The sequence below is a fragment of the Ailuropoda melanoleuca genome, chromosome 12 (assembly GCF_002007445.2).
Source record: "Ailuropoda melanoleuca isolate Jingjing chromosome 12, ASM200744v2, whole genome shotgun sequence".
NCBI lineage: Eukaryota > Metazoa > Chordata > Mammalia > Carnivora > Ursidae > Ailuropoda > Ailuropoda melanoleuca.
The window spans coordinates 7136120-7151530 of NC_048229.1; the positions used below are offsets into that span (position 1 = coordinate 7136120).

Below are 15411 nucleotides of genomic sequence, written 5' to 3' on the forward strand. Positions count from 1 at the left end.
AGATCGAGGCCCGCATCAGGCTCCGCACTCAGTTGAAGTCTGCTTGGGATTCTCTATCCCTCTCCCTCTGCCCCTCCCGCTGATGCGCGCTCTCTCTCTCTCTCTCTTAAATAAATAAATATTAAAAAAAAAAAACACCAGTAATACTCAATGTGAGCAAAAGCAGAAATGGGAGAAAAAACAGATGCTTCTATTCTGTGGATGGAATTAATACAATCATTTTGGAGGGGAATTTGGTGTTATATATTAAGAACTTAAAGTGCTGGGCACCTGGGTGTCTCAGTTGGTTAACCGTCTGCCTTCAGCTCAGGTCATGATCCTGGGGTCCTGGGATGGAGTCCCACATCGGGCTCCTTGCTCAGTGGGGGTCCTGCTCTCCCATTCCCTCTGCCCCTGCTTGTGTGCTCTCTATTTCTTTCTCTCTGTCAAGTAAAGAAATAAAATCTTAAAAAAACAAACTCAAAGTGCTCATGTATTTTGACCCATAATTCTGCCTCTAGAAATCTGTCCTAAGGAAACAAGCAGCAATGTGCACTCACATTTATGTGGGAGAACATTAATCAGATTATTTTTTATAATGGAGAAAATTGGCAATATATTTAATGCCCATCAACAGGAGGTTGGTGAACAAAATACTACTCAGATGTTAAAATGGTGTTCTCAAATGTGTTTCAACATAGAAAAAATTCTGCCATTCTTTGGGTTAGTGGTGTTTTTTCTATGGTCACAAGTTGACCCGTTTTGTAAAAAGGAAAAAAAAAACAGATATAATATTTATATGATTTGTTAAGGAAGTGCTCTGCAGAGAAACTGGTTAATAGATGGGGGAAGGAGGGTAAAAAAGAAGCCAAGTGAGTGCAGGCTGATCCCACGGGGACATTTAGCACAGAAATCACTTCAACAAATATTTTATGAGTCCATTGCATGGGGTACCCAGAATAGGCAAATTCATAGAGAGAGAGAGTAGAATAGAGGTTACGAGGGGCTGGAGAAGAGGGAATGGGGAGTTATTATGTAATGGGTATAGAATTTTAGTTTGGGATGATGAAAAAGTTCTAGAAATGGATAGATGGTTGGTGGATAGGTGGTGGTTGGGCGATACTGTGAATGTCCTAATGCCATTGAACTGTATACTTAGAAATGATTCAATGGCAACTTTTATGTTACATTTGTGTTACCACAATAAACAAAAAATCATACACACACAAAAAAAGAAAAAAATTACACCTGCTTTTGTTCAGTCTTGAAGGCCGGGGTCTTCACGCTCCAGTATCCATCATTATCTACAGGCCACCCTGGAGGGGGCGTCAATACCCAGGCTTTTCCAGTTCTCTGCCCAGTGAAGTGGCTCCAGTAGCTCAAGGACAGTCCTCAGAAGAGCCTGAGCTGGAGGAAGCCGAGCACATAGAACCTAGGGGATGCGCACACACAACCAGTAAGAGAGCTCTGAAAGGCTCGGGGTGGCCCCCACAGGGTCTGCTATACCCAGTCTCAGGTCACCTGCACCTGCTGGTGAGCAAGTTACATATTTTCAGTATTATCGGTCACCTGACCACACTACTATATCAATCCGTCAGAGTCCAGGTAGAAAACCAAACTCCATGCCAGGAAGTTCGACAAAGGGAATTTAATGGGAGGGAAGTTGTTACAAAGTTGTGGAACGCACTGAAAGAGCACTAGGGGAAAAGAAGACAGTCCCAACATGAGCAGTGGAGGAAAGCCACTACTGTACGTAGGACTGAAGGGACAAAGGGAGGAGGTGGTGACAGAGCCCAGGGGCCGGCCCTGTGTGGCAGGAGATACAGCCAGATGCACGCTCTGCCACAGAGACACCATCTGAGGCAGAGAGAAATAGGAAGTAATACTCCAACTTCTCCCTTCCTCCTGTCCACCTCTCAGTCTCCTGCACGTGTCTCCTGCTGGCTGAAGGCAGCCAGAAGTGAACTGACCAGAGACCTATGAAACATGAAGCTGGCAGGATGCAGCCCTCTGCTAAACAGAGCAGAGCAGGGGAGAAGGGAAGAATGGAGCTGAGGACAAAGCAGCCAATGACTAGCACATGTACCATTCTTCTATTCAGTAAATACATCCTAAGTGCATGCTATGTGCCAGGACTGTACTAGGTATTGGGGGTAATACGCAGCCCCTTGGGCACACAGCCTGGCTAGCAGCCGGGGCAAGCTTCGTAATCCTGGGCAGGATACTATTTCCACAAACAGCCCTAGAGATTCTGCTTTGTCTCTAGTGGGAATCCTTAACCTGAAGGCTCCTGAAGCAAGAGTCTCTGAAAGCACGTCATCCACTCATTCATTTGACAAATACTTGTTGAGCAACTACTAGGTGCTGGGCATTTCACCTCCATCCTAGGGAGACAGCAGTGAAAAAACACAAAAACTTGTCTGACTTCAAATACGGCAACATACGAATAATTGTCAACTATAGCGGTTGTAACAGGTGTTCATTGTACTATTATTATGCTTTTCCGGGTGTTTGAAATTTTTCATTTAAAAGTTGGAAGAAAAAAAATCATTGCCTTCAAAAAGACAGACAATAAATGTGTATGTACACACACACATATACGACAGTGTTACACCCCATGACACAGGAATGAGGCTGAGAAAACAGGAAACAGGAAAATGGGTTGTGAAGTATATATGGAGATTTCAGTTTTAAATAGGGTGGTTCAGGGGCACCTGACTGGCTCAGTTGGTAGAGCATGTGCCTCCTGATATCCCAGTCAAGTTCAGGCCCCAAATTGGGCGCAGAGATTACTTAAAAAAAAAAAAAAGTGGTCCAGAAACTCCTTACTGAGAGGATGATGTTTGAATAAAACCTTGAAGAAGAGGAAGGAATGATCTAGACTGCTATCTGTAGGAAGAGACATCCTGGCAGGAGGCACAGAAGATACAAAGGCCCTGAGGCAGGAACGTGCCCAGCATTTTCCAGGAACAATAAGGAAGCGAGTGTGTGGTTGGAGTAGAGTGAGACTGGGTGCCAGAAGTAGGCGACAAGGTCATAGAGGAAAGGAGAGGGAGGGGGCAGATGACGGTAACTTTGAGGGCCACTGTGGAGACTGTAGCTTTTACTCTGAGTGACAGGGGAGCCACTGTAAGGATGCGAACCGAGGAGAGGCGTGACGTGGGCTGACTTGTGCGTCTGTAAAATGCAAGCATCTTCAAGGGATGGAGGGTTTGTACAGCTTCTCTCAGATTCTTAAAGTTGTCTAGTAGACCCCACACAAGACTAAGAACCAGAGTGATGCTGGTTTTCCCTTCAAATTTTGCTTTGTCTTCGAAACACGGCAGAGAAGCCTTTAACCCTTCCCTGTCTGCTTGGGGTGCTGTATTTGCCCTGGGGACCCACAGATGGGGAGGGCAGTAGCCCCCCCCCCCCCCCCCCCCCCCCCGGGCCNCGGATATCGGCTCTTCGGGCTCGCCAACCAGCCTTTTGGTCACTAGGCCGATGTACCAGGCGGCACTCGACCTCCGCGGGCCCGAAGACGTCCTTCCCCACGCCAGCGATGCTGCACCCTTCCCGCGGCGCAGCAAACACACGGTCTCCGCAGGAAGGGGCGGGCTCTGCCGCGGGCTTTGCTGGGGCCCCGCGTTGCCATAGCGACCCCAGCCGGGCCAGGGACGCGGGAGCCGGCGCTGCGCTCCGTTATTCAGGCAGGAGGTTGCGACCCCATAGCTCGGGTCCAGGGGGCTGCGGATCCAGGTGCCGCCCCGCAGGTGAGCCGGCGCAGGTGAGCTGGCGCCGGCGGGTGGGGTGGGGGCTCGGGATGGCCCCCAGCCGTCTGGGCTCCGCCTCTCCACCTTCCATTGTGGTTAATTTATTGTTATTTAGAATCAAAACAACCGGGCAGCGTCCGCCCCCACTCCCCGGCCTCCCCGCCTCGCAAGGCTTTCTCTTCCTGTCGGTAGCTCACGTGTTAAGACCGCAGCCTCCTCTTGAGCAGAACCCTTGCTCCCAAGAAAGAGTGGGACAGAGGTTGATTTTAAATTACACTGATGAGGCGTTAAGTAACACCCAGTGACATCATAAAAAAGTTTTTAGGTTCTAGGTTCTCTTACACTTCTGAATAAACCAAGGAGAAAGTGTCAGTTTGGGGCATTAACACCCTTCTGAACATTTGCCAATCTCAACTGTAAGCCACGATATCTAGCTAAGACTTAAGGTGGTTTCTTTATAGTATTTTTATTTTTACAGTGCCTTCCCCTTAGGGTATCTGATACTGGTTTTCCATTTATAGTAATGATATGTCGTCTCTTTCTTGGATAAATATATTGATTTTTTAAAGTGAATTAATTTATATATAAAGAGTCATCATTGTATAGGTGGTACTAGGAAATGGGAGAAAAAAGAAAAACGTTAATTTAGGACCTGAAACTGTTTCCTTCCTCCCAGCTTTTGCCTCTGCTCTTTTCTTTGCCAGGAGTGCCTTACCCTGTTCCTGGGCATGATTGTCAAAATAGGTGGCAGCCAGTGTGGTTGGTCAGCCTGCACCACTCCTGCAGTGGATCCCAGTGCTCACCACTGGGGCCTCCAGACCAAGCTCTAGCCTTAGGACCAGCACCCACTCTGATTGGTCATACTGGTTATTAAATATGTGACTGTCAACCACTGGGGGGGGGGGCTTCTTCCTGATGCCATCACAAACCCCCCTCCCCTACTGGTTTCCCTGGGTTCCCAAGCAATTATGTCATCAGACCCAACTCAGCGGGGCCCTAGAGATGCAAAGGAGGTGACAGACAAGGGTCAGTCCAGCACGGAAGGGTCACCCCTAAAGGACTGCTTGCTCATCTGCCCCGGGGACTCAGAAACACATGACTCATGTCATTCGGGCTCAGACAAGCACCTCCCCAGGAAGCTCCAGGATCCTGGCACTACTAGGGGCACACCGAGCCCCTGATATCCCTAACCCTTTGCCAGCACCCCCTGGCCCTACAGGAGCAGCCAACATGCCTATCTCCAAGCGCTTGCAAAAGTCGGAGCCCCTGTGGAAGGGGTGGGACCGGAAGGCCCAAAAGAACGGACTGAGGCACCAGGTGTACGCTGTCAATGGTGATTGCTATGTGGGCGAATGGAAGGACAACATGAGGCACGGTGAGTGGGAGACTTTCAGGGGCCCAGGGGGACTAGTGTGGAGTCTGGGCCATGGTGGGTGACTAGAACCTGACTGGGGCCAAGGAAGTCACTGGCAGAGTTCACTGGGGACGTAAGATGTGTCCCCCAGGCTCCCTCAAAGGGTGAATGCCACTGACCTGGGCCAGCCAGGGGTCCCCACATGCTGGGGCTCTGGAGCTAAACTCAGCCCTGACTTCGGATGAGCAAAGACCTCAGGGACCAGCAGGGGACAAAGTGGTCTTGAAATACCAAATGTAACCACGGCCAGGGTTCTAGGGACTCCAGGCCAGTCCCTACCCTCTGACACCTGGGCTAAACATGGGGCTGGCTAGCAGGAGGAAAAGGTGCCTCCCCAAACCAGCTCACAGTGGGGATTCAAACAGCTCTGATGTGGGGGTCTGACCAGCAGGGGGTTAGGGAGACACACACACACACACACAGGACTAGCTGGGGCTTTAACTTGAACTGCAACTTCTTTTTTAAGATTTTATTTATTTATCTGAGAGAGAGCAAGAGAGAGAAAGAGCACACAAGCAGGATGAGGGGCAGAGGGAGAGGGAGAAGCAGACTCCCCACTGAGCAGGAAGCCCGAAGTGGGGCTTGATCCCGGGACTCCAGGATCATGACCTGAGCCAAAGGCAGACGCTTAACCGACTGAGCCACCCAGGCGCCCCACTTTAACTGCAACTTTAACCGGCAAGTGGCACAGGGTTCCTTGTGACACAAACTAAACGCTGAAGAAAAACAAGTGGTGTTGGTTTTTTTTTTTAGTTTTATTTATTTAGGGGCTCCTGTCAGGCTCAGTCAGTAGAGCATATGACTCTTGATCTCCGGGTTGTAAGTTTGAGCCCCATGTTGGGTATAGAGATTACTTAAAAATAAAATCTTTTTTTTAAAGATTTATTTCAGAGAGAGAGAGAGCATGAGTGAGAGGGGCAGAAGGAGAGGGAAAGAGAATCTCAAGTGGACTCCGTGCTGAGCATGGAGGCTGATGTGGGGCTGGGTCTCATGGCCCTGAGATAGATCATGACCTGAGCCAAAATCAAGAGTTGGACGGTTAACCAACTCTGCCATCCCGGCGCCCCTTAAAAATAAAATCTTTAAAAAAAAGTTTTATTTATTTAAGTAATTTCTACACCCAACATGGAGTTTGAACTCATGACCCTGGGATCAAGAGTCACGTGCTCTTCTGAATGAGCCAGCCAAGTGCCCTGAGAAAAACAAGTTTTTATTAAAAAAAGATGGCATGACCTCTTATTCCTGTCTTGCAATGCAGACTCTATGCTATTAACCACTTTTCTTTCCTGCCTTCCTGAGTTAAGTACTTTGGAGTCCAGAAACCTGGGTCAGAATCTCAGCTTCACCAACTATGACCTTGAATGACTAATTACCACACTCTGAGCCTCAGTGTCCCATTCTGTAAAATGGGAAAATGCCTATTGGTGAAGATAAGAGATGACATCTACAAGAGTGTACTGCAGGGTGTGTGCAGAAGGGTCTGTGAGTGTTCTTTGAGCCTTGGGCATTGCAGGGATCACACTACTCAGAACTATCCTCATCTCGAAGCACTCCAAAGCTGGCCCCCCCCAGTGTTTGACTTTGGGTAAGCCATCTCCTGTTCTCTGGATCTCAGCTGCCCCACCTGTGATACGAACTTGTGGGTTGACATGGCCCTCTGAGCCCTCCTTCGGTGTGAGTACTGCCTCCCCTAGGACCCTGGAGGCACAGAGCTGATTGGGGGTGAGGTTATAGAAAATAGAGCTGTGGGAGAATCCAGTCCCAGACTCCGCTCTCTTCAAGACGTGCCTTTGAACAAGCTGACGAGGGTCGCTGTGGTACAAGAGGACTGGAAGCATTCAAAAGAGTCATCATCACAGAGGGCAAGCTTCGGGTGGTCAGTGGTTCCCTGCACTGCTGGTTCATTCACTCTGCTAACCCCTATGGCACTCCTGGCCTATGCCAGGCCCTGTACTGGGCATCTGGCATGATGCCAACCCTCAGGGAGCTCCAGTCTCACAGAGAACCTGCACAATAAGTAATATCCCATTTTACAGATGAGAAAACTGGGGCTCAGAGAGAGGAAATGACTTACTGAGTGTCACATGGCTAAAAGTGATGGCATCAGTCTATACATTCTAAACGACCCAGAGGCAGAAGCCAGCCTCCCAGAAAACAAAGCAAACATGCTGTCTCGAGACCTCACTGCCTATATACACTACGTGATGGAGAACCAGGGGGAGGACTATAAAACTATGGCCCGGGATGAGGAGAATTACTGTCAAGATATCCTGAAACAGACTCAGAATAAGACCAACGTCTATAAGTGTTTTTACCCAGCAGAGTGGCAAGCCTTCCTCGATTCCTTGCAGAGGAGTAAGATGGAGATTGAGTGACTGGCTTATGCCTCCTCCTGGACCAGAGAAGCTGGAGACAGGGTTTAAGGTTTTAGGCAAGGAGGAGCATGTGGCTAGATGAAACACACACACACACACACACACACACACACACACACACACCACACGCACATACCACACACACACACAACACACACACACACCCCTCTGGGGAAGGAACTGTCTCCCAGAGGTTTCTGAGGGCCCTGGGAAAAGCCATAACCTGCTGTTTTCAGAGTGGGTGGTTTGTTTATATATAGTCTCCACATAATAAAACAAGGCTATTTTACTTCAAAAAACTAAAAATAAAAATAAAAGTGGTGGCATCAGGATACGAAGGGGATCAGAGAGGAGACATGAAAGTGGCCATGAGAACAGAGAGAGGCGATGTTTGAGCTGAGCGCACAAGGTTAAGGATTAGCCCCGCAGAAGGGCATCAGAATGGAAAGATTGGGGAGGCGGTATTAAGTCTTGCTCAAGGAACAGACTAGAAGCCCGTGTGCCCAGAGCAGAAAGAGTGAAAGGAGAGAGCGGGCACACCAGGGGGTCGGACCACACAGAGCTCTGTAAGAGGTGGTAAATTTGCCTTTTCCCAGAGGCAAACAGTCTCATTGGACCAACTTGGGTCACGTGCCCTTCACTGAACCAATCACAGTGGCCCGAGCTGGTTGACTAGAGTTGCCAGAGGGAGGAGCCAGATCCATGCAAACCTGAGGGATTGAGAGCTCAGGAGGGGCTGGTTCCCCAAAAGAAATAAAACTAAAAGAATAACAGGTAGAAAAACTGGGTGAGGGCTCTACCTCAAGGGCACAAATAGTTGGTAACATCTTTCGCATTGGCAGGCACTGTTCTAAGTGTTTTCCTGATATTAATGAATTTAGTGATCAGAACAACACTGTGAGATAGTCTCATCCCCGTTTTACAGATGTGGAGCCCGAGGCCCAGGGAGTTAAATTACTTGCCCAAGATTTAAAAAGCTCACAGGGACAATGCTGGATTTGTTCCTGAGCTACTAAGGACCAAGACATGAATTAGCCCATATAGGTACTCCACAAATATTTTATTCATCCCTCTGTTCAACAAACGTCTTTGTTCAGCATGTATTGGTTACCTGCAGCTTGCCAGACACTGTTCTTCGGTGCTGGGAATACAGCGGTGAACAAAACAGACCAAGTTTGTGTCCTCATGGAGTGAACATTCTCATGGAGAGCTAGACAATAGACAATAAATGATAAATAAGTGAATTGTCTGATATGTTAGGAGTTGATAGGTGATATGGAAAGAAACAGAGCAGGGTAAGGGGGTAGGCTAGGCTTGTGATTTTATATGGGATAGTCAGGGCAGGCCTCATTGAGAAAATAGATTTGAACAGAGACTTGCAGGAGGTAGGGAGTGACTGAATATTTGGAAAAGAGCATTCCAGGCTGAAGGACAAGCAGGTACAAAGGTCCTGAGGCAGAAGCATATCTGGTGGGTTCCAGGAACAGCATGGAGGCCATACTGGTTGGAGGGCAGTCTGGAAGTTGGGAATGGAAGACACAGTGAGGCTGGAGTGGCAGGATATAGGTCTCCATGTGTGTTTCTGAGAACTGAAGAAATATGCAGAACATTTTCTAGAAATTCTGGCCACCTGGTGTAACCTTTCAGTATTATTAAGAGATGAAGCTCATTATTATTAGGAAGAAGAGGCAGATTTCTGCTTGGGGGTTGCTGTGTCAATATGGCTTCAGGGCAAAGGGCTGGAGAACTGCTCTTTGTAGAAATGGAACTTTCTTGGGGTTTTCACTGGTGCTGGGGGTCTAGGGATGAGGCACAGACCCTGGCCCAGCCCTTGAGAAGTTCACCAAGTCTTCTAGGGGCCCCTGAGGCCAAGGCAGATGCCCCTGCAGCCCCATGGCTGCCTTGTCTGCAGTGTTGGCCCATCTGTGTGTCATCAGGAAAAGGAAGACAGATCTGGAAGAAGAAAGGAGCCATCTATGAGGGAGACTGGAAGTTTGGGAAGCGAGATGGCTATGGCACCCTCAGTTTTCCTGACCAAGAGATGGGAAAGCACAGGAAAGTATACTCTGGCTGGTGGAAAGACGATAAAAAATCGGTTAGTGGTTCCAGTCATGTCCTGGGGTGTGGGTCAGGCTGAAAGCAGGCTCTGTGTGTGTGTGTGGGGGGGATGTGTGTGTATGGGGGAGCAGTCAGAGAGGCCTGTGAGAAAAGGGAGGAGGGTTGAGGAGGGAGGACAAGAGTACTGTGTGCGTGGGAGAAGGAAGGGGTGGGAAATCGTCCAGGCTTCTCAGAACAAAACCCAGGAAACGGGAAGCAGGAGGAGAGGGCCTGGGGAGGAGCCCATGAAGCCCTGTGGCACAAGAAACCAGCCAGGCTGTGTGGGGGCCAAGTCTCCTCCCCCATCTGCCCCACTCATTTCCTGGCTTTCTTTTCGCTGGGCATTCCTTTCTGAGAATCCCCCTTTTGTTGGACCAGCACACGAAGCAGGTAGGAAAAGTGGGAGCAAGATAGCAGAGGCCACACCCTTGGCCACAGGACAAGAGGGGAAGGTCCGGGAGGTAGAAGCCAGCTGTCCTCAACCCAGAAATGCCTGAACCCTCCCCATATCCCAGATTGTCGCATATGGTGCTTCATCCAACTCACAAAGCCATCGCCATCATCATTCTCATTTTATTGATAAGGAAAGAATCCCCGAGGGGTGAAGTGCCTTGCTTGAGGTCACACGCTGCTGGCAAGTGGTAGAGCTCAGGATTTCGTGATCTCTTCACTCAAATTGTTTATTGGCCAGTAGGGAGAGAGATCCCAAAATAAACAATTCACGTACTATTGTATGTGTTAGGATAGAGTTTTCCCCAGGGAGCCCAGAGCAACTGAAAATTCAGGGCAAGCTTCCTGTAGGAATACCAAAAGGTGCAAAGAGTTGACCTGGGAGGGAAAAAAGGAGAAGGGGAAATAGCAAAGTAGTCAGAAGAAGCAAAGAATATGTCAAACAGCAAGGTGTGTGTGCCCACAGGAGAGGGAGTGAGGGGAGGGGTAGATGAGGGCCTTGAAAGTTACCTGGGGGAATCAGGATTTTGAGGGGTAGACTTGGGCTGCTTAACCCAACTTCCTTAAGGTGTGATCTACAGGGAGTCCATGATTCTCGGTGGTTGGACACTGAGTGTGGTGTTCATTTTTATGGAGAAAGTTCATGACTTTGATCTGATTCCCAGAGGCATCTGCGACTTCTAAGAGGGTCAAATCAGAACTGAGGAGAAGGGGCAAACGTGATCAGATGAGCGATGTAAAGATCCTTCTAGCTGCTTCCCTGAAGATGCGTGTGGAGGGGAGGATGGGAGCGTGGAGGAGGGGGACCAGTGAGGAGGGGAGAAATGGTGGCGGGCTGCACGAAGGTAGTAGCAAAGGGGTGGAGGGGAATGGACAGCCTGGGGAGCTTTTTCAATGCACGACCATCAGTTTGGGATGTAGAGCCGAGGGAGAAAGCAGGGAAGTAGTCCAAGTGTGTGGCTTGGGTGCCAGGGGAGAGAGGGGTGGCTTTCCTAGCGGTGGGGGCACCGTGAACCGGGACATCTTCGTGCTTTCAGGGCTATGGGATTCAGTTTTTTGGACCCAAGGAGTATTACGAGGGTGAGTGGTGTGGCAACCAGCGCAGCGGATGGGGCCGTATGTACTACAGCGACGGCGACACCTACGAGGGCCAGTGGTTGAATGACAAGCCGCACGGGGAGGGCATGTTGCGCCAAAGTAAGTGCCCCGCCCCCAGCCAGCCCCGCCCCAATGGCCTTCTGGCCACGCCTTGAGGGCAACCCCCGGTTGGTCCTGTGTGGCCACGCCCCCTCCTGGCCCCGCCCAGCCTCCCACGAGCTTTGGTTTTGGGGAATGATAGGACCAGATCCCTGCCCTCAGGGGGTTTCTAATCTAAAGGGGGAGCCTAACAAGACACATCAACAATTAAGACATTTTCTTACAATCATAATAATCCCAGCCTACACTTACACAGCACTGAGCTCATTTAATCCTCACTACAGTTCTGTTAAATGGTACTCTGACCGTCCCCACTTCACATATGAACTGAGGCACAGAGAGGTTAAGTCCCTCGCTCAAGGTCAACATAGCCTGCTCATTGTGACGTCAGAAGTGCTAAGGAGGGGCGCCTGGGTGGCTCAATCGTTAAGCGTCTGCCTTCAGCTCAGGGCGTGATCCCGGCGTTCTGCAATCGAGCCCCACATCAGGCTCCTCCGCTGGAAGCCTGCTTCTTCCTCTCCCACTCCCTCTGCTTGTGTTCCCTCTCTCGCTGGCTGTCTCTATCTCTGTCAAATAAATAAATCTTAAAAAAAAAAAAGTGCTAAGGAATATGCCTTTAAAATAGGAAGCTGTGTTGGAGAATGACAGAGGAGTTGGGGACAGGGGCTATTTAGACTGACTTAGGGTCAGAGAATGTCTCCCTGAAGAAGTGACATTTGAACAGAAGACCTGAAGGAAGAGAAGGGGCCTGATAAGCGCTGAGCTAGGGAAGAACATTCCTAGACAGAGCAAAGAGTCATGAGTAAACAGTCTTAGCGTCTGGACTTAATCCATTCTCTGCATAGCAACCAGCATGAACTTTTTACAGATTGGACCCTATCGCTAACCTGCTTGCAACCTTTCCATAGCTCCCTCCTACCCTCAGAGTTCGGAACCCTTACGGTGGTCTGCAGGGTCTGCAGTCCCGTAGTAGTGCCTCCCACCCCCTTCCCCTGAGAATCCCTCAGTTTCAGCCTTACTCATTTTCTTTCAGTTCCTCCCACACTTTTTGCCTCTGGGCCCTTGAACTGCTGTTCTCTCTTCCTGCAGTAGAAAGAGGATCCTCCAGACCTTTGCACTGTCTCCTCCTCAGAGAGGCCTTCCCTGTTCATTCCACTAATGCACATTCTGCCCATTAGACTCAGCACCTGCTTCCTTTCCTTTTTAGCACTAGGTGTGTAACCTTGGGCAAGCTTCCTCCTCTCCGTGCCTCAGTTACCTCACCTGTAAAATGGGAATAATAGTAGTACCCATTTTGTAGGTACTATGAACAGGGTCTGGCACATAGTAGGCTATCTATAAAGATAGTGTCATTGTCTCTCCAGACTGTGACCTGGACTGCATATCTATTTTGTTCCCCATTGTTTCCCCAGGGCCTGGCACATAGTAGGTGCTCTTGGTGAGATCACAAACCTGAGCCCAGTTTCCTGACAACTCAAGACTCCAACTTCCAATGAGATTTGGCCAAACTGAGGCATTAGATCAGCTGAGGAGGGTTTAAGCCAGCCACTCCTGTCTGTCATTCTCAATCCCCCATGCACCCAACTCTGTGGCTGCTTTCAGTGAGCATCTACTAGTAACAGCCTGCCCTTAGTGAGCACCTGCTGTGGCCACACATAGTGTAAGGGCTCTAAGTGCATCATTTCTAGTGGTCTGGACACTGAAGCCAGACTGCCTGGGTTCGAATCCTGGATCAAGCTCTTACTAGCTACATGAAATTGAAGCAATTTGCTTAAACTCTCTGTGCTTTGGTTTTCTCATCTGTAAAGTAAGGATAAAAATACAACTTAACTGAGGTTATTGAGAAGGTTAAATGAAGTGTGGAAAGCGCTGATCATGGTGCCTGACACGTGATAGTAAGGCTCAACAATATTATTAGCTCATACTTGTATGTAGCAGGTGTCCGCAAACTGCAATCCTTGGACCAAATCCAAATGCTGCTCAGCATACGTTATCGTAAGTAAAGTTTTATTGGCACACCAGACTTGCTCATCCATTTACATATTGTCCAGGCTGCTTTCACGCTGCAATGGCAGAGTTGTGACAGAGACTCTGTACCCCACAAAGCTGAAAATACTGTCTGACCCTTTACAGAAAAAATTTGCTGACCTCTCATCTAGAGTTTATCCAGTACTCTTCTAAGTCCTTTCCATGTATCGATTTATTAATCTCCACAACAATTCTATGAGGTAGGTGCCTCTGTTATCCCTATTTTATAAATGAGGAAATGAGACAAAATGGCTAAGTGACTTGCCCAAGATCACATGGCTGTACGGGTCTGAGCGGAGAAGCGTTAGCTTTATTAGTATTCCTTTTATGCCACCACCACTGTCAGCCAAGCAAGAGAGTGAATTCATGATTAAGAGCATGGGCTCCTGGGATGAACAGACCTTGGCTTCAAATCTTGTCTCTGCCACGTCCTAGCTCTGTGACCTTGAGCAAGTCAATCAGACTCCCTGAGCTTTTCAAATTCCATCCGTAAAAATGGAGTCGGTTATCCTTCATAGAACTGTTTTTAGGAGGAGTGAGGGAGGTCAGAAACATAGCAAAGACCCAGGCACAAAGTGAGTGCTGGACAAACATTGCCTATTCATATTATTAGCTATGTTTTTTTTTTACAAATAGGAAATGACGTTGTTCACCCAAGTTCAGGTAAGTTGTAGAGGCGAGACGTGGACGGGGTCTGATTCTGGAAGTCACTGACACCCCCCCCGGGGGGGGGCTTGGATGGCTATAGGTCAGTCCTCCCAGACCCCAGCCAGCCCAGCCCAGGCACTCTAGTCAACTGGCTTCCCCGTGGGCGCAGTGTTGACCTGGGCATCTGGAGGGGCCAGCCTGGCAGTCTGGTCTGTTAGGCGTGCCCAGCACTCACGTGATCCTGTCCTTTCCCCCAGAGAACGGCAACCGCTACGAGGGCTACTGGCAGAGAGGTATGAAGAATGGGTCAGGTCGTTTTTTCCACCTGGACCACGGTCAGCTCTTTGAAGGCTTCTGGGTGGACAACGTGGCCAAGTGTGGCACAATGATTGACTTTGGACGCGATGAGGCCCCTAAGCCCACCCAGTTCCCCATTCCTAAGGTGGGCAGCACCCACCAGGGTCCTGTGGCCACACCCAGAGAGACAGAAAACAGCACCCCCGCAGCCACATCCAGCCTGGACAGGCCTAGCCCAGACCCGCCAGGGAACAGACAGGGTTTTGTTTTCAGTCAGGGCATCCCCGCAGAGACTGGCAGCATCCCACAAGGCAGACAGCACCTCCAAAGTAGGCAGCACCCCGAAGACTGGCAGCCTGGGCCTTCCACGCTTCCCAATTCAACCCCTTACTGCTTCCTTCCAGATCCAAATTCTAGACCCTGATGGCGTGCTGGAGGAAGCCTTGGCCATGTTCAAGAAGACAGAGGAAGAAGAAGATTGATGCCAGGTGAAGGGCAGGCATGCTTTCCAGCCTCTGATGCGATTGAGGCAGCTCCTGGGGTCTCGTTTGGCCAAGGAACTCAGGGGCAGGACCAGAGGGTAGGTTTCTTGCCTCCTGGAATCCAGTTGGTTCTTTTTGGTTCCTCCCCTTCAAAACTCATTTCCTTGAAGACCATTTCGCTCCTGAACGCCCGTAAGGTGGTTTGCCCCAGGCGTACACCTGCACATCTGTCCTAGCCCCTCCAGGTGTGGGTGTAAGTGGGGTTTGAGGAGGGGGCATTGGTACGGCATCTTGGGGCCGCCAGCTCCCACCAGCCCCTTGCCCCCAGAGAGCACACCAGAGCTTCTGGAGAAATTCAAGCCCGTCACCCAACTGCTCAAACCGGTGTGGCTTCTGCACGAGGAGTGAGTGGTGACTCTGGGCACACCCTTGGCACCTCAGAGGGCACCTCACTCCTCCCAGCACTGGATTGTCCTCTCCCCAGCTGGCTTTGGGGACCCTCTTGTTACAGCCTTCATTGTCCGTCACCATTCCTGAAGCAAGAGTATAAAGGAGAACCTGGTGGCATCGGCCCAGGGCTTGTGGTGTGTGACTGGGACGGGGGGGGGGGGGGGGGGCCNACTTCAGGTGGAGGGAAGACATTCCCATAGGCTGCACGGTTTTACCCTGGGGGAGAAAGAAGAGGGCGTCTC

At 49.8% G+C, this 15411-nt stretch overlaps 1 protein-coding gene across 1 annotated transcript; it reads left to right on the forward strand.

Moving 5' to 3' along the window:
* The first annotated feature begins 4440 nt into the window (after window positions 1-4440).
* MORN3 (MORN repeat containing 3) lies at window positions 4441-15297 on the forward strand. Its single transcript, XM_011226100.3, has 5 exons — window positions 4441-5106; window positions 9458-9615; window positions 11105-11264; window positions 14198-14382; window positions 14642-15297. The coding sequence occupies exons 1-5, from the start codon at window positions 4827-4829 to the stop codon at window positions 14717-14719; spliced, it is 861 nt and encodes a 286-aa protein (XP_011224402.1). The 5' UTR covers window positions 4441-4826; the 3' UTR covers window positions 14720-15297.
* Window positions 15298-15411: the final 114 nt, after the last annotated feature.